Here is a 19,676-nt window from a genome sequence, read left to right as displayed (position 1 = left end):
ATCATGTACACCATTCTTAAGTGTACAGGTCAGTAGTGTCAACTATATGCAAATTGTTAGGCAACAGAACTTTTCCATCTTGCAAAAACAAAACTCTTTACCTATTGAACAACACAACTCCCTTTTTCCCCTTTCCCCCATCCCTGGAAACATATGAGCAATTTACTAATGTCCTTATTCAAGTAATCTGCCCTAGTTGTTTAAATATGAATGTGAACTCCAACCTAAGAGATCTTTGTGGACAAGTGATTATTAACAGCTCTGTCATCATAAGCTATATGGTCCATGCTGATAAAACACAAGCAACTCATTCATTTACTGATTTTTTTTTCTGCTGTGAATATTTTTGCCAGAGTTCAATTTTGGGGATTATTTTTCAAGTCCAATGCTAACAGTGTTTTATATTTTACAAAATTTATCTTTACATACATTTACTAACAAAGTATTACATGCATGTGTATATTTTTTCTCATAATGCTACATTTGGCCTGAAAGAATTTTTAAAAGCAGAGGGAAAGGGGGATTTCTCTTAAGATTTTTCATACTTTTTCATCAATCTCAACTTGTTTCCTAGTCTTGTTTATAACCAGGTTAAACTGTTTACCAACATTCTACTACCTTCTATGGGACTTTCCATTCTAACCTAATGTTGTAATAGTCTCGGTGGAAAACAGGCTTGTATTCCTGGTGATGTTTTCCCTTCAGGGCATTTCTCTCATCTATCCTTCCTAGTCCTAGCCTTCATGGCCTCACATGTTATACTATTAACATGTAGTTACACAGATTTGTTGTTGAAACAAAGCTTAAATCTAAGTGATTAGAAGCACAAACAAGCAAAGCCTTCTTTTCAAAGAAACTAAAATGAATGTTTTTGACTTTAATGTCTCTTCTCCATTATTCCCTACAAACTATTTCAAATTTATCGTTATAAAAGTTCCTTTTGTTAAGAAATCATCCATGACTTATCTTTAACTCAGAAAACAAAATTAATATTGAGCCTGATATCTAAGAAACAGATCATGACATGTGTTATAAGGAAACAGCATGAATGTTGAGTCTGACTCTTCAGCTTCAATACAAGATCTTCTACTTATTAGCCATGTGACATTGGCAGGTTTCTTGGCTTCTCTGAGCCTCCCTTTAGACAAGCTACTCTACTCTTCATTACCCACATTCCAGAGACACTTTGCTATAATCCTTTCAAAGACCCTTCACCCCCTGCAACACTTCGTATTCCCTCCCTTAAGACCCAGGACCTTAGTAAAGCATTTTGGTGATCATTACCTCCTTTCATGGTTAATTAGTGATTCACACCCATCACATGACAAACTGCCTAAGATATTTCACATTTTTCTGTGTAGTCCCCTCTCCTCAACTGGATTGTAAACCTTAGGAAAACAAAGACCATGTTGTGTGCATCTCTGTTTCTCAGCCTACAGCAAAGGGTCCAATATGTATTAAATAAGTGATAAAAATATATTTCTAAAATGTCATACAAAGGAATTTTAAAAACCCCAATCAGAGTCAGTCACACAGAAAAGTTGTCATGAATTAAACTTGTTTTCCTTAGACTAGGAACTGTATTTTAAGATAACCAAATAGCCCCAGTTGATCAATGAAAGCTACAGAAGAAGGCTGGGTAATAAAAGTAAAAAAAAAAAAAAAAATGGAATTTTGATATGTAACCATTTTGCAACAAATATTCAGACAAGGATCATCAATGGGTTTGGGTTGTCAATACATTTGGCTAAACCCATAACGTAAAAAGTTGATGGAACCTGGCTATTACCTAATGCCACTCTGTCACCCTACTTGAGGGTAGCAGACGGGAAAGAAAGAACTCATCAATGTAGAATACAACTGTCACCACCTTAACCCAGTAATCACTTAGAATTGCTAAGATTAGGTAATCAGATACCATGTGACTTATGATGTGAAACGTTTGAAGTATGAGGGCCCACTTAAGCAGTGTTCTTGCATAAAATGTTGTACTGGAATTTAACCAAGTCTTTATATTCAACTTCCAGTTTACAGGAAATATTGAGGTTAGATGAATAATTTAAGAAACTAAAAGGAAAAAACAAATCTGGAATGTAGGACATTCTACAAAATATCTGGCCAAGTCTCTTCAATAAGTCAATCTTTACAATTATCATTTGTTGATTAAAATAAATAGAATTTTAAAAAGAAAAGGGGGAACGTGGGGTGGAGACTGTCCTAGATTGAGACAATTATGGGTCATGACACGCACACATGTGGTTCACAACTGGGTCGCACTTTGAACAAACAGATGTGAAGACCTTTTCAGAACAATCTGGGGAATGTGAATTTAGCCTGGGAATTAGACACTAGGGAACTATTGTTAATCTTATTAGGTATGACAAAAGTATTGTGGTTAAGTAGAAAAAAGTCATTTTTTAGAGATGCATACTTAGGTAACTTGAGATTAAATATGATAAAAATCAGTCACTTACTTGAAAATTATTCAGCAATGAAAAGCTAAGTATGTAACTACATCAAAAGGTTAATCATTGTTAAATCTAGATGGCAGTTATGTGGAGTCTCACAGATGACTCTAATGACCAGCCGAGTTTGGGAAAGACCAGCATAGCACATGATTAATCTACTTCAAACATCTGTGGTAGACTTTAAAGATTCAGAAATCCTGGTAATAATTTTAGAAATAAAAATATTTATGATACATATAATGTATTAATTTGTAAACTGCTAAGTTATTGCCAACATATATTACATATTTCAAAAATGAAAAAAATAAAAACTGATAACGTCACCATCGTCTAAGGTCTAATACTTTCCGCTGTTTAACATCTTCAAGAGGAGAATGCTGAGGACATTCCTTCTGATATCTTCCCTTTTTATCTGAAGTTTTTCTCTTGGAAACTTGTTTCTTTGCATTGCCTAGAATACAAGAGTATAAAATAAGCGGAATGCTTAAGATGAAGTAAACTGAAATGACAAAAATTATACACCAAAATTCAGAAGTAACTGCCTTAATAATTCTGCTGAGAAAGTATAAAGAAAAAATAACAATAAATAAATAACTGCCACCGGTTCTAAAAATGATATTTGCAAACACAGTGAAGTAATACATGTATTTTCAATAATAGTCCCCTACCTTAAACAGAAAGAGAGAATAAAAACAAATTTAAACAACCATGAATTCTATTTCATGTCACGTTCTTATACTCCAACTCCAGAGCTAGTCACTTAGTTGGTGAAACGGTCACAATCACTAAATCTTTAGCCACATCTAGAAAATCAAATTATCGACAGTAAAAAATTTAACTAGACCACTTTCCAGAAAATGAAGGCTTTCTATAAAACAATAAAACCAAATTAATGCAACTCTGTTAAGAAAGTAAAAGCACCAGATCCAATAATGTGATGATGTGATGTTTAAAAATATCTCTGGGCTTACAGAGACAACAGAATGAATGAAGAATGATGCACATATGTACATTACAAAAATGCAACTTTAGCACAGAAACTAGAATGAAAAGCAAAGTCTCCTGTGTGCATATATGCATGTATGTATGCATGTACCTACACACACTCATACATGCACACACATACATTCTCCAAAAGACCCTCAAGACAAACAACAGTGGTTACTACTGGGGAAGGGAGAATTGGGAGCTAGACAAAAGGGGAGCCAAAAGTAAGAGTGAGAATTTGTACTTTTTAATTTTTTTAATTGTTGTGAGTACATAGTAGGTGTACATGCTTATGGGGTACATGAGATGTTTTGATACAAGCATGCAATGTGAAATAACCACATCATAGAGAATGGGGTATCCATCCCTATACTTTTTATATGTTTTATTTCTAAATTGTTAGTGGAATATCTAGTAAAAAAAGGTATATAAAGTAAAATATCAATAAATAATATCCAAGCCTCATTTAATTAAAATACTATTAAGATTTCAGATAGCTATGCTCAAATACTTTAATCTTTCACAGATATTCTATTTTACAACAGTTCTGTTATAAAAATTAACTGAAGGCTAATATTTCATTTTTATGAGTCATTCATAAATTATAAAACAGATTATATACATATGCACCTAATAAGCAAACATAGAAAGAGATCGGTTTTATTCCTTCAAGATACTCTACACTGAAACCATTTGGCACCTAGGAACAGCTGGAACTCAGGAACTATTATTACCAGGGAATTTCTGTAAAAATGTAATAATAAGACTATAAAGTCAAGAAACAATGTTTCACCTTCCTTTTAATTATTCTTTTTGTTTGTTTGTTTGTTTTGAGATAAGGTCTTGCACTGTTGCCCAGACAAGAGTGCAGTGATGCAATCTCCAGTCATTGCAACCTCAGTCTCCGGGCCTCAAGCAATCCTCCTACTCGGCCTTGGGAGTACCTGGGACCACAAGTGCATGTGACCATGCCCAGCTAATTTTTGTATTTTTAATAAAGTTGGTGTCTCACTATGTTGCCCAGGTTGGTCTCAAACTCCTGAGCTCCAGCAATCCACCTGCCTCAGCCTCACAAAATGCTGAGATTACAAGTGTGAGCCACTGTGCTCAACCCTTTTAATTATTTTCTCTAAGTTTTTACAGAGAACACATTTTTCACAGAGCTGAACATCACTGGCAAAGGTGAGCAATTGCGCCAAATCTCATTGTGCCAAATTTCCTTGACTGGTAAAATGACTCTTAGAGAGTCAGATGACAGAAGAATGAGTTTCTCACATTTCTTGAGATGTCTTTACTGCCTAATAATGACTTAATTCCCTAAGTAGTTTTCCCAGCCACTTAAAATTTTAAGGCTAATGAAACATGGAAATGTGTGACCTTGATAGGCTCTGCAAACAGTCTGTACTCACACTTTCCTCTAGGGTTCCATGACCTTGCCCCCATTCTCTTTTTGCTGAATCTACGATTGCCCCTGGGATCAATGAGCATATACGGTCCAAATGAGCATACTTCATAAAATCTCCGCACTGCCACAGAAAGAGCAGGTCCCACAGGCAAAAGTTGATTCGATTTGAGGGAAAGAAGCCACATCAAAGTGAAAGCTCGGTTCGACATCGGAACATAAAAGAGCACCTTCTGCCTCCCATCACATCAGCTCCAAAAACCTTCGCCCACTGCTCCTTCTCATTACCGAGTTCCTTCTTCCATTTCTCACCCTACCCACAGCACACACACACAGCCTCAACACCAAACACACACACACACACACAAATATATGTATTCACCACACTGACTTTTAGAAAAAGGTATGAGAAGAGCAAATAAAAGCAGAAAATCCACTGTCTTTTTTTACTGGAAGAACCAAAGGACAGAGTCCTGTGCAATCACCATCACTGAAAGTGAGGTGAGAGGGAACCCACAAAGAAGACAGCCACAGAGAAGAGGGGACCCAAATTCTGTGTATAAATTTGGCCCAAATCTTGGACTGACCCCTGGACCATGCATGCACGGAGCAAACCCAAGCAACACAGCTAAAGGAACTGAACTGAGATGGTTGGAGCTGTACCAAGGAGACAGAATTTACAGTTTTAGTTCAACCAAATTAACTGCCACCCAAAACAAAAAAAAAAAAAAAAAAAAAAAATCAACACTTTGAAGGAATATACCAGAGTTGCCATAACATAATAGTCCCACTATCTAGGATACAACGAAATATTATAGAACATATAAGGAAACTGAAAAATATGACTTATTCTCAAGAAAAAAGATAAGGCCTACTCTGAGATTAGCCAGATTTTGAAATTTGCAGATATGACATTAAAGTAGACATTATAACTATGCATTATGACATAGATAAAATGCTTTTGTAATAAATGAAAAATATAGCAAATCTCAGATAAGAAATAGAAGCTATAAAAATGTAAATTCTAGAACTAAAATAAATAGATGGAAAAATGTATACCATGCAAACATAATCAAAATAAAGCTGAGGAGCTTTATTAATATCAAACAAAGTAACTTTCAGACAAGAAAAATTTCCAGGAATAATGAAATATATTTCATAATGATAAAAGGGTCAATTCAGGAAGAAGGCATAAATCTCATAAATGTGCGTGAACTTAATAACAGAGCTTCAAATTACATTTTTTAAAAAATTAACAGAATTAAGTGCAGTGTAGGAGGCACCAGGAATCTGTCTCCCCACTTAGACAACTGCACTGGCAGAACCTGTCTGATGTAAATATTTTGGAATTCCAGAGTCTATTCAAAGGATTGCAACTTTCAGAGGAAGTCCTGAACAGTAAATGCAAATTTTGGTCAATTTCAGGACATAGCAAGGTACAAGTACCTATCCCCAAGTCCAGGCAACTGGGCACATGTTCCTGGAGAAGCTCCAGGCAGTTTGTGGGAACCATGGTGGGCAAAAAGGTCCATGTCCTACTAAAATTGGGAACCTGTGTTCTGATTGCTGACTGCTGCTTCTGATGTTGAAAGCACAGATACAGGGGGTCAGCCATTGTTGCAACTCTCCCTCCAGTGTTGCAAGCCCCTCCCACTACAACTGAAGCAACTTCCAGAGGACTTAAGGGGCCAGCACCTTTGGTGTGGTTTTTTTGTTCTATTTTTTTTTCTCTTCATTTTCCCTTTAGGGAGTCAGACATTTCAAAAACAGTATATTCAGAAGCAATCACTTATACAGTGAAATTTAGAAAATCACTGTACACACTCAGAGAAAGGCAGGGGCTTTTCCCCGAGAAGCCCTTAAATGTATACCTCAGGTTGATTACCAGCATAGAAACAGCCTATAGCAATCAAAAAACAAAAACTAAAATCAACAAACTCTGGGAAAGGGGGGTATTGATTTCCAGAGTTACTACATTATTAAATAACATTTGAATGTCTAGTTTCCAACAGCAACAAAAAATCACAAGAAACAGAATAAGGCCCATTCAAAGAAACAAAAAAATATATAAACCAACAGAAACCATCTCTGGAAAGACCAAATGGCAGATTTGCTAGACAGGTCTTTAAAACCACTATCTTAAAGATGCTAAAAGAACTAAAGAAAGATGTATGTATGAAGAACATGGAAATATCAATGAAGAGATAGAAAACTTAGAAGAAAACCAAAAAGAAATTATTGGGCTGAAAAATATAATAACTGAAATGAAAAACTCACTAGAGTGATTCAAAGGCAGATTTGAGCAGGCAGAAAAATTAGTGACCTTGAAGATGGGAAAACTGAAATAACTGAGTATGAGGAACAGAAAGAAAAAGGTCTGAAGAAAAGTGAACAGACCTTAAGGGACCTGGGGACACCATAAAGTGGACCAACCTACACATTGCAGAAGTTCCAGAAAGAGAAGACCCTGAAAAAGGGGTAGAGAGATTATCCAAACAAATAATGGCTAAAAACTTTCCAAATTTGTTTTTAAAAAACATGAATGTAAACATCCAAGAAACTCAACAAATTTCAAGTAGCATGAACTTAGAAAGACCCACACCAATATACGATATAATAAAATTGCAAGGCCGGGTGTAGTGGCTCACACCTGTAATCCCAGCACTTTGGGAGGCTGAGGCAGGCAGATCACCTGAGGTCAGGAGTTCGAGACCAGCCTGATCAACATGGAGAAACTCCACCTGTACTAAAAATAGAAAATTAGCCAGGCATGGTGGCACATGCCTGTAATCCCAGCTACTTGGGAGGCTGAGGCAGGAGAATCACTTGAACCCGGAAGGTGGAGGTTGTGGTGAGCCAAGATCGTGCCATTGCACTCTAACCTGGGCAACAAGAGCAAAACTCTGCCTCAAATTAAAAAATTTAAAAATTGCAAAAAGACAAAGACAGACTCTTAAAAGCACCACAAGAGAAGCAATTCATCACATACAATGGACTGTTAATAAGAATATCAACAGATTTCTCATCAGAAACTGGAAGTCAGAAGGAAGTGGGCTGATATATTCAAAGTGTTGAAAGAAAAAAATTTCAAACAAGATTCCTAAATCCAGCAAAACTGTCCTTCAAAAGTGAAGAAGAAATTCAGACATTCCCAGACAAACAAAAACTGAAAGAGTTTATTATCACTAGACTTGCCCTGTAAGGAATGCCAAAAGGATTCCTGTTGGTTGAAATCAAAGGACATTAGCTAGTACCTCAAAGCCACAGGAAGAAATAAATTTACCTGAGTGAAGGTAATACATGAACAATTACAAAAGCCAGTGTTATTTTGTTAATTTGCAACTCCAGTTTTTGTATGCCATATGATTTATGAGACTAATACATTTTTGAAAAATTATTATTAGTTTAAAAGCTAGTAGTAGGCCAGGAGCGGTGGCTCATGCCTGTATTCCCAGCACTTTGGAAGGCCGAGGCAGGAGGATTGCTTGAGCCCAGGAGTTCAAGACCAGCCCTGGCAATATAGTGAGACTCTATCTCTACAAAAAATTTAAAAAATTAGCCAGGTGTGGTGGTGTGCACCTGTAGTCCCAGCTACTCAGGAGGTTGAAGTGGGAGGATTGCTTAAGCCTAGGAGGTCAAGGCTGCAGGAAGCCATAGTCGTGCTACTGCATTCCCGTCTGGGCAAGTGAGCAAGACCCTATTTCAAAATAAAAAATAAAAATAAAAAAGCTATTATTATAATAACTTTGGTTTGTAACTCCACATTTTCTTTTCCACATTATTTAAGAGATTAATACATAAAAATTATTAGTTTATGTTTTCAGACACACAATGTACAAAGATGTAATTTTATAACATCAGTAACTGAAAGTGGGTGGAGATTAAGCAGTATAGGAACAGAGTTTTTATATATAGATAACAAGTAGCAAAATGACAAAAGTCTCTCCTTATCAGTGATTACTTTAAATGTAAATGGATTAAATTCTCCACTCAAAATGCAGAGATTGGTAGAATGGGTTTAAAAAAATATGTTTTTGTATATGTGAGTTCACACACAAAAAAAGAAACAGAAAAAAATAGCTAACTATATGCTCTCTCTGAAACACTCAGTTAGATCTGGAGATACAAATAGGCTGAAAGTAAAAGGATGGAAATAGGTATCCAAAGCAAACAGCACCCAGAAGAGAGCAGGGGTAGCTATAAATAAACCAGTCATAAAAAGACAAACACTATATGATTTCACTTATATAAGGTACCTGGAATAGTCAAATTCACAGTGACAAAAAGTAAAATGGTGGTTTTGAGGGAGTGTGAAGAGAAGGAATGAGGATTTATTGTTTAATGGGTACAATTTTGGAGATGAATGGTGATGATGGCTGCACAACAAAGTAAATGGACTTAATGCCTCTAAACTGTACACGTAAAAATGGTTAAGATGGTAAATTTTCTGTTATTAAACATGTATTAGTTTTTTAAAAAGAAATTAAATGGAGAAAAGACAACTTCACAATCATAGTTGAAGATTTTTAACACCCTTCTTTCAGCAATTGATAGAAAAGACACAAGTTAAGCAGAGACACAAAAGATGTGAATGACACTTTCAGACACTTTGACATAAATAATATTTATAGATACTCCCAATGACTGCAGAATGCACATTCTTTTCAAGTGCACATGGTACATTCACCAAGATAGACCATATGTTGGGTCATAAAACAAGCCTCAGTAAGTTTAAAAAGACTGAGAGCATATGCCCTCTGTCCACAATGGAACTAAACTAGAAATCAATATTTAGAAAAACTATTAATATCTAGAAATTAAACAGCATACATCTAAGTAATACATGTATCAAAGAATAAATTGCAAAGGAAATTAGAAAATATTTCAAATTAAATAATAATAATAAGCATATCAAATTTGTGGGCTGCAGCTACAGCAGTACTTAAAGACTAATTCGGGGTATTATATGCTTATGATAGAAAAGTCTAAAATCAATAATCTATGCTTCCATCTTAAGAAGTCAGAAAATGAAGAACAAAGTAAACCCAAAGTAAGTCAGAGGAAGGATATAATAAAGAGCAGAAACCAATGAAATAGAAAACAAACAATTGAGAAAATGAACAAAGCTAAAGCTGGTTATTTGAAAAGATGAACAAAATTGATAAACTCCTAGCTAGACTGATCAGTTTTTAAAAATAGAGAAAATAAATTAATTACCAGTATTAGGATGCAAAAAGAGTTGTCAATAAAGATTCCTTAGATGTTAGAGGGATAACATTAACTTTAAGCCCCCAAATTTGACAACTTAAATGACATGGATAAATTAAAATTCGTCAGAAATTAACAGAAATCAAGACAACTCCATAATTATACACAGAGATTTTAATATCTCTCTGAAAATCCTCAGAAAACAGGAGGAAAAAACACTTCCCAACTTTTCTTCAAAGATTTGCATAGCCCTAATTCCAGAACTGGACAAAGGCATTAGACAAAAAGAAAACTACAGGCTCATTACTTACAAATTTAGACAAAAAAGCAAAATCCCCCTCCTACCTTTGAGAATTACAAATTTACATAACATTCTATGAAACAAGTTGATTTTGCAGATGAACAAGCAGAAGCATTAAGGTTTTACAAAATCATCAAAGAAGCCTAGAAGTAAAATACAAATCCTAGTTTGACGTGTTATTAACTCTGCAACTTCGGTCTAGAAATTTATCCCCTCTAAGCCTCCATTTCTTCACCTACAAATGGGGGTGGCAGTACCTGCCTCATAAAATTCCTGTATTACTTTGAATTCAAAAGAAAGAAGTGTCAAGTCTTTCTATCTGCCACAGGACCACCCCATTGCAACTGCGAAAGTTATGCACAACCTAGGTAAACAGCATCCTCTTAAACTGAGCAGTATACAACCCACTCAGTGGTACATGGAGGCTTTGCTGGGTGCCTCAAAAATTTTAACCAAAAAAAGCTAAAACATTACATAGTAGGAAAAGGAGATGTTTGGTCAGGAAATGTGACTTCATATGCCTATAAAACTATGAAACAGTACTAAGTTATTCTAGCCATATTATTAACCTTTTCTAAGCTATAATCTGTTTATCTATAACATTGTACAACATTCTTAGATTTTCAAAGCTCTCAAAATAATTTAATATAAAGGTTATGCTTGAAGTTTCCAGTGGAAACCCTGTAATGAACTACAAGCCCTATGTCAAGGTTACTTTCCCAAAACTACAGTGACAGACAAGATGATAGCCATGTTCATTATTTAGTATTATAAAAGGAAACTATGTGTAATGGCAAGATTAAACAAGACACAGTGTTTGTTTTACTGTGTAATGGCAAGATTAAACAACACTTAGTGTTTGTTTTCTCATTATTTTCACATATGAACCTCATGGCTCCCTTCTTACCTGTTTTGTATTTTGAATTTGTGGTCACCCCATCAAATTCAGATTTATCAATTTCCCATGCAAGAGGTAGCTTGCCTAGGCTGTTGGATAAGTTTTCCAAGCTATTTTCTTCATTGTAGATTATTTCCGATGTACTAGTCGGGATACCAATGTATCTTGATGAATTATTTCCAGCAGATAAAGAGGTACTATCAGGGAGACAAGAAGAGCGGGATGGATTTGGAGTTTTATAGACTGAGGTCGCCTGGTTGAGGAAGGCATAGTCCGAACAGATGGCATAAATTTTTTCCCGAGTATGAGTCACTGGACAACTCCATGGATAATGACCATCTCCTTTGGGACCCAAGGGTGCTCCTGAGGCACTTGTGCAGAAAGATTTTACAGCACCTTGTAGATTCTCTTCAGGTGACTGTCTCTCAGATTTGTGCTCACCATTTCCAGAATCATTTGACCTTTCTGTTTCTGCAACGTTAGGCATTGAATGCAGTGTAAAATTTCTATTACTAGAAAGAACTTGCAACTTTTTCTGTTTCTTGGTAAACAACTTTGACAATTGTTTACAGCATGCTATAAAAGCTTGAGAGTCACAAAATGAGCTCCTAAGAGGAAGGAAAAAGAATGATCAACAATCCACCAGATACACAAACAGCACTAAAAAGCATAGCAAGTTTTATGCATACATATGCCTTCATTCTATATTAATTTTACAACTACTATATGACTGGAGTCATGATCACTATCTTATTTTTTAAATTAGTCTAAAATAATGCACTAAATTATTTTTAAATAATTAAAAAATAATTAAAAAGCAAATAGCCTTTTTTTTTTTTTTTTTTTTTTTTTTTTTTTGAGTTGGAGTTTCACTCTTGTTGCCCAGGCTGGAGTGCAACGGCGCGATCTTGGCTCACCGCAACCTCCACCTCCCGGGTTCAAGTGTTTCTCCTGCCTCAGCCTCCCAAGTAGCTGGGATTACAGGCATGCACCACCACACCCGGCTAATTTTGCATTTTTAGTAGAGATGGGGTTTCTCCATCTTGGTCAGACTGTTCTCAAACTCCCGACCTCAAGTGATCCGCCCACCTCTGCCTCACGCCTGTAATCCAGCACTTTGGGAGGCCAAGAATGGCAGATCACTTGGGGTTAGGAGTTCAAGAACAGCCTGGCCAACATGGTGAAACCCTGTCTCTTCTAAAAATACAAAAATTAGCCAGGCATGGTGGCACGTGCCTGTAGTCCCAGCTACGAGGGAAGCTGAGAGATGAGAATCGCTTGAACCTGGGAGGTAGAGTTTGCAGTGAGCCGAGATCGCGCCACTACACTCCAGCCTGGGCAACAAAGTGACACTGTCTCAAAAATAAAAATAAAATAAAATAAAAATAAAATAAAATAAAAGGCCAATAAGCACATAAAAAGATGCTCAGTATCAGCACATGGAAAGATGCTCGGTATTATTGGCCATCATGGAAATACAAATCAAAACCACAATGAGATAACACCTCACACCCACTAGAATGGCTATAATCAAAAAGGTAAGAAAAAGTGTTGGTGAGGATGTGGAGAAATCATAACCCTCATACACTGCTAGTGGAAATGTAAAATGGTCCAGCTGTTTGGAAAACAGTTCTTCCAACAATTAAACAGAGTTACCATATGGTCCAGCAATTTCATGCCTAGGTATATATCCATGACAGACAAGAAAAATACATCTTCACACAAATGTTAATAGCAGCATTATTCATAATGACCAAAAAAATGGAAACAACCCAAATGTCTATCAATTGATGAACATATAAATAAAATGTGGTATATCAATACAATGGAATATTGTTTGGCAATGAAAAGAAATGAAGTACTGACCCATGGTACAACATGGATGAACCCTGAAAACATTATAGTGAGTAAAAGAAGATGGTCACAAAGGATCAGATAGTGTATTATTCTATTTGTATAACATGTCCAGAACAGGCAAATCTATGGGGACAGAAGGTAAATTCATGGTTGCCTAGGGCTTGAGGTTTGGGGGTGATGGAGTTTCTTTTTGTAATAATAATATTCTATAAATGATTGTGGCAATGAACACACAACTTTGTAAATACACTAAAAGCCAATGAATTGCATAACTTAATGGGTAAATTATACAGTGTGTGAATTTTACCTCCATAAAGTTGTCTAAAAAATAATGCATTAGCAAGATTTTTTAAGTACATAGGCATATAGGGTACATAATGAATAATGACCACAGATTTAAATCAACAAAGAATACAGAAAGGAAATTTTTCAAAGATTCATCACCTGACAGAAAAATGGATCCAATCAAGGTGTCACTAACTTCTGATCAGTTTCAGGAAAAACTGAATTTCAAGTCTAAACTGATTCCTTTAGGGAAGAAAACAGAAAGCTTAAATAGCAACTGAGGGCATGCAAGGAAGCTGAAGATTTATACCAGAGGAAGTCCTTGGTGATTTGAACCATCCCAGGTCACGCAGCAGACAACCCCAGGCAGGTGCCCAGGCGGGGTATGTGGGTTTCTCAGGGCTCCAGCAACAGAGCATCAGTCGAGAGATTCAATCCACCCTGGGTGATCAGTTGAACTTTTACCAGTTAATATCTCTGCCCATTTGCTTACTTAAAAAATTAGAAATAAAAATAACTGTCATGGGTTACAAAAAAATAGTATCAAAACCATCACACAAATATTGAACAACAAAAGCCTCTGAGTTAGGCTGCAAGAAATAGAAGATGATTCACGCAAGAGCCCCCTCGGTTATCCTGATCTGTGAGGAGAAACTAGCAAAGGTATTGCATGGCTTTCATGGAATTTAAGGAAACAGAGCTGCATATTAGGACTCCACATGTGCTAGGCAAAATTCCATTTTCTTTACTTAAAAAATGCTTTTAAAGCATGCTTTTTCTCTATTCAACCTTTCAGTTTTTAGGCCTGGTGTGGTGGCTCACGACTGTAATCCCAGCACTTTGGGAGGCTGAGGCGGGTGGCTCATTTGAGGTCAGGAGTTCGAGACTAACCTGGCCAACATGGTAAAACCCCATCTCGACTGAAAATTTAAAAATTAGCCAGGCGATAGTGACGTGTGCCTGTAATCCCAGCTACTCTGGAGGCTGAGGCAGGAGAACTGCTTGAGCCTGGAAGGCGGAGGTTGCGGTGAGCCAGGATCGCACCACTGCACTCCAGCCTGGGCGACCTGCACTCCATCCTGTCTCAAACAAAAACAAAAAGAAAAACCCTTCAGTTTTAAAAGAATTTCTGCAGAGTTTATAGTTGTTTGTAGGAGGGTCAGTTGGATAGGAACATTACCACAAAAGGTGGAACCTCCCGTGGTTTCACTTTGAAAACTTTCACTTTCTTTTGGTAAAAAAAATCTTGGAGTAGGTGTAGTGGGTCCTCAGGTGGAAGTGCTGATGCTGTCTCCTTATTCATCTGGTGGTGCAATGATAATGGCAGAGGGAAGCTCAGTACCTGGCGTTGTTCAGACCAAACTCTTATCTTTTTGGAAGACAGAGTTGCTCTGATTCTTAGCAGGTGTCCTAACAGCATTTTCTACTTCTCATCTGTGATCTTCATGCCTTGCCTTTCTCTACATCAGTGTGGTGGACAGAGAGGTAGGTATTTGTGGTATTGGGGTCGTGGGGGTGGGCTGTGGGAGGTGAGGAATGAAAGAGCATGTGGTCTGGGCGAGAAGCAATAGGCAAAGGTTATTGGAGTGAGTTTGGTGGGGAGACAGAAATGTTCCAGGCACCGCCCCTTTTATATCCTCATCTCAGACTTGGCTTCCACTTTCCCAGAGCTTCCTTCCTCACACTGAATGGAATTTTGCCTGTGGGACCATCTCTCTGTGTGACAGTGTAAGGATCTGATTTGATTTGATTTGATTTTTTTGAGATGGAATCTCGCCCTGTTGCCCAGGCTGTAGTGCAATAGCGGGATCTCAGCTCACTGCAACCTCTGCCTCCTAGGTTTAAGAGATTCTCCTGCCTCAGTCTCTGGAGTAGCTGGAATTACAGGCAGGTGCCACCATGCCTGGCTAATTTTTGTATTTTTAGTAGAGATGGGATTTCACCATGTTGGCCAGGCTGGTCTGGAACTCCTGACCTCAGGTGATCTGCCGGCCTTGGCCTCCCAAAGTGCTGGGATTACAGGCATGAGCCACTGCGCTCAGCAGGGATTGTAAAAGTATGCTCATTTGGAACATATATAGAATAATCTTTTTTTTTTCTTTTAAAGAAACTGGGTCATGCCATGTTGCCTAGGCTGGTCTTGACCTCTTGGCCTCAAGCAATCCTCCCACCTCAGCCTCCCAAATTGCTGCCATTACAGGCACAAGCCACCATGCCCAGCCATGGAGAATATTCTTATCAAAAACACAGGCAAAGGGAAATGGCTGCATTTAAGCACAAAAGTTGGGGGTGAGCTTCCTGGAAGCTAAAGATAGAACACAGCACTCAATTAATATAAATTGTAACAGTGTGGGCCAGGAACAGTGGCTCATACCTGTAATATCTGTGCTTTGGGAGGCTGAGGCGAAACAATCGCTTGAGGCCAGGAGTTTCAGGCTGCACAGTGAGCTATGATCACATCACTGCACTCCAGCCTGGGCAACAAAGCAAGACTCTGTCTCAAAAAAAAAAAAAAAAAGGAAAGAGAGAAAAAAGTAACAGTCTGGTTTTATTTGTGTTTTTGGTTTGTTTGCTTTTAAATAATAGTCACTGAACAAGATGATCTCTTTGGTCAAAGTTTTAGCAAAAAAAAATGAAGATCATCAACATAAGGATGCATTTTATATTGACTGTCACTAAAATCCAAGGGCATGAAACATTCTCATTGGAAACTATATTTATGTAAATTTCTCTTTGAAAATGTAATATTCATAGATTTTATAAGCAAAACATTACAAAAAAATGCAAAGTACCAAAATATATTACAGGAAAATGGAAATTACCCAAATCCCACGACCCAAACACTGCTAGTGTTTACTTTCTTTCCACACTGTCTCACGTCTATTTTCTCACTACAGTGAGAGCCCGAAGAGGCGAAGGGGGCTTCTATTATTGCATCCTCAGTACTTTGCTCAGATTCTAGCTTTCTTAAAGTACACTAAGCACAATTTATTACTGATAATACTAATAACAGAATCATTATAGACAATACTGAGATATAGAGGCAGTTTGTCCCTCCACTTAATAGACTGAGCTGTCACTGTTTTGACTCATCTTGTAACTCCTTTTGTTTCTCTATTTATAAACCATTCCCAGTGAGTTGACACTTCTAACCTGACCTGTGCAGAGATATTAGAAAATAAAGTTTGCTACATATATATGATCACAGAACTCCTCTGCCTGAAAGCCTCTGCTCTTAGAACAAAAGGCCAACTCCTGATGGTCCCTAGATTTATCTGGTTAGCTCCACCTCATTCCCTTCCCCCACCCCCCAAGCTCCACATTACTTTTTGGTTCTCCCAATACTATCTCCCTTACTTAGTTAATTCCCATTCATCTTTCCAATGTCAGCTGAAATGTCACTTTCTAGGGGAAACGTTCTTGGCTTCTCAAACTAGGCCAGGTCACCGGGTAGAGACTCCAGTACCTTCCTCGCACAGGTCTTACCAGGTGGCAATTTTACACTTAATTCTGTGCGTATCTGTTTATATGATCAACGTCTGCATCCTGCAAGTCTGGTTTTCCAGATTATTGTATCCCCAGGGCCTAGCATTTGTAGACGTCTCATTCAACAGATAACTTTTAAGTGTTTGCATCATGTCAGGCATTCCTGTAGGCCCTCATTTTGATTGATTGAGGTTCCCTCTTCCAGGAAAGTGAGGTGTTGCTATATTAAGATTTACTACTAAGCCGGCACGGTAGCTCATGCCTGTAATCCCAGCACTTTGGGAGGCTGAGGCGGGTGGATCATCTGAGTTCAGGAGTTTGAGGCCAGCCTGGCCAACATGGTGAGACCCGTTTCTACTGGAAAAAAAAAATAATAATACAAAATTAGCCGCCCGTGGTGGCGCATGCCTGTAGGCCCAGCTACTCAGGAGGCAAGGCTAGAGAATCGCTTGAACGCGAGAGGCGGAGGTTGCAGTGGGCTGAGATTGTGCCATTGCATTCCAGCCTGGGCGATAAGAGCAAAACTCCGTCTCAAAAAACAAAAAAAAAGATTTACTACTAAGAATTACTGCAGGACCTCAGGCTCAACTAATAGCTTACACATAAAATCACGTCATAAGCAATAGAAATATGTTTTGCTTGTATCCAAAGCAAAAATTTATAAAATGGCAAGCGTTAAAAGCACCGCCAGAGTCACGATTGTTCAAAGTCACTGAAAGAAGTGTTCTGTAAAATAAACGTCCACTTGTAAAGCCAATCTTCATCGCCTAGGTTATAGACTTTTCTGGTTATATTCTGTCTATATTCTCAAGCATCAAGTTTATGAGAGAACCAAACATCTCTAAAACCCTCTTCAGTAAAGCCTTTTCATATGACAAAATACCCTGATCCATATTCTGTATAGAAGACAACTGAGGAGCAGGGGCACTCCGGTGACCTCGTAAAGGTCGAATATGTGCCGGAGGGCGAGACCAGAGGCGCACAGCCCCCAGCCGAGCTGATGCCACCCTTCCTACCCAGTGTCCTCCCGCGCCCTCCAGGCCCCTTCCTCCCCTTCAGACCTGCGGGTCCCCAGAGCCGAGGCGCCCGCCTGTCAAAAGATACCGGGAGTCCTCCGCGCCTGGCGCCAGCCTCCAGCCCGCGCTCCTGGGGAGGCCGGGAGCGTTCCCACCACCGTCCTCTGACAAGCTCGTGGCTCGGCCAGCTCGGAGTCCGCCAGGACTGAGGAGACAGTCGCGCAGGCCAAGCCCCGGCCGCGCAGAACCAGTGCGCGCCGAGGAGACGCGGGCGGAGAGGAAGGAGCGCTGCTGCGCCCCCTGCCCGCTGCCACCCCAGCCCGCGCCTCAGCGCGAGTCGCGGGGACCGCGAGTCCCCGGTCCGCACCGCCCAAGGGCCGCCGAGGCCTCCTCGCCCCTACTCCCGCCTCCACCTTCCCTCACCGGCCGGAAGACGAGGCACTCCACCAGGGGGAGCGCGCCGAGGCCCGGGGGTGACCGCCTCGAACATACTTGCCCCGGGCCCAGGGACGCTGTCGGTGTTAAAGGGTGCCCGCGGGCAATTGCTGCATCTGGGCTAAGAGCTGGAGTTCCGATTCGAGTGTTTGAGTAAACGAGTCGATATCATTAATAATGACAATTGCACAAAAGAAAATACGAAAGAAACCCCCCGCCCTGGCGCCCGACCAGGCCCGCCTTGGCGCGGAGCCACCGGCCCTTCTGGGTTTTCGGGGCAGCTGGCAAGAGGGAGGTAGGCAGAGGAGGCGGCTCCGGGTCCGACTCCCGAGCTGACCAGGGGCGGTGCGCCCGTGACTCCTGGCGGCGGCCCGGGCCCGGGTGCGGGCATGCAGGGGAAGGCGACAGCCGCCGCGCGCTGGTTCCCGGACCCTGCCCAGCGTGGCGTGGAGACCGACGGCAGCACAGGGGTCACCGGTATCCAGATGGACACCTCCCAATCGAGCTTTGTTCACCAGAGGGCTAGGCCTTTCTCTCCCTGGTCCTTCTCATCCCCCTGCGACCCAGCTTTTCCCCCTACTCCTTCCCAGGAGAGCGGGCACCCATGCAGTGGCCTCCATCTGGACGCCACGGGGCTCCAGAGAGGCGATGACCCCTGGCAGCCCAGGCTGGTATAGAATTAAATAAAAATTTTGAATGCCCAGATGGCTGCGCGTAGAGTGGCAGCAGGCCGGGCCGGCGGCGCCAAGGCGCCCAGCGGAGGGCCAGGCGCTCAGGGCGCAAAGCTGGCCGCCACCTCGGCCCCTGCCCCCCGCCCCGGGGTACCTCTGGCCTGTCCGGTGGGGTCGGGTCGCTGCGGCCGCGGCGGAACCCGGCTCCGGACCTGGATCACAGCATCCAGCGCGCGGCCCGCGAGGCGCCTCCGGTTACCCTGGGGCCGGCGTCCCTCGTCCCATCGGAGCGCGCGAGGACAGCGCTCTGGACTGCGGTGCCCGACGACAGGTCGTCGGATAGCATTGACAGCACCTTCCTTTCAAGGTGCTTTATGCCTGCTCTCTGCACGTGCGGAGGGCAGGGTGACCAACGCAAAAACCTGAGCTGCGCCTCCAGACCCGTGCGCCCCTTTGATGGGCATCTGTGGTGTTTATCTGTCCCCCGAAAGTGGTGACGGAAAAGTAAATAAATGGGCGAGAGGTGGTAAAAACCTGGCAGTATTTCCTCTCGTCCTGTCGCGAACTACATATCCCAGGGAGCCCGGGGCGTCGGGACGCGTGTCCACCCCGCCATCCACTTGGAGAAGGCCTTACTGAGTCTGGCTCGACGCACGGGCCAA

At 40.3% G+C, this 19,676-nt stretch overlaps 1 protein-coding gene across 40 annotated transcripts in view; it reads right to left on the bottom strand.

The window, feature by feature from the left end:
* The window catches only part of BIVM (basic, immunoglobulin-like variable motif containing), a 40,151-nt gene extending 20,570 nt beyond the window's left edge, over nucleotides 1-19,581 (bottom strand). For 2 of the 40 annotated variants that reach the window (XM_065533459.1, XM_074021358.1), the window contains exons 1-6: nucleotides 17,954-18,343; nucleotides 16,893-17,249; nucleotides 15,781-15,900; nucleotides 13,717-13,898; nucleotides 11,274-11,872; nucleotides 2,793-2,919 (exon numbers count right to left, since the gene is read on the bottom strand). In XM_065533459.1, coding sequence (XP_065389531.1) covers nucleotides 2,793-2,919; nucleotides 11,274-11,872; nucleotides 13,717-13,745 — 755 coding nt within the window. In that variant the 5' untranslated portion in view covers nucleotides 13,746-13,898; nucleotides 15,781-15,900; nucleotides 16,893-17,249; nucleotides 17,954-18,343. Of the gene's footprint in view, nucleotides 1-2,792; nucleotides 2,920-11,273; nucleotides 11,873-13,565; nucleotides 13,899-15,780; nucleotides 15,901-16,892; nucleotides 17,250-17,953 lie in introns of all 40 variants that reach the window. The other 38 variants (XM_065533463.1, XM_074021357.1, XM_065533470.1 and 35 more) reach the window with 24 other exon arrangements.
* Nucleotides 19,582-19,676: the final 95 nt, after the last annotated feature.

Source organism: Macaca fascicularis, chromosome 17 (genome assembly GCF_037993035.2).
Source record: "Macaca fascicularis isolate 582-1 chromosome 17, T2T-MFA8v1.1".
Classification (NCBI taxonomy): Eukaryota; Metazoa; Chordata; class Mammalia; order Primates; family Cercopithecidae; genus Macaca; species Macaca fascicularis.
The sequence above is the reverse complement of the archived record's forward strand: the minus strand, read 5'-3'. Positions and strand labels throughout refer to the sequence as shown.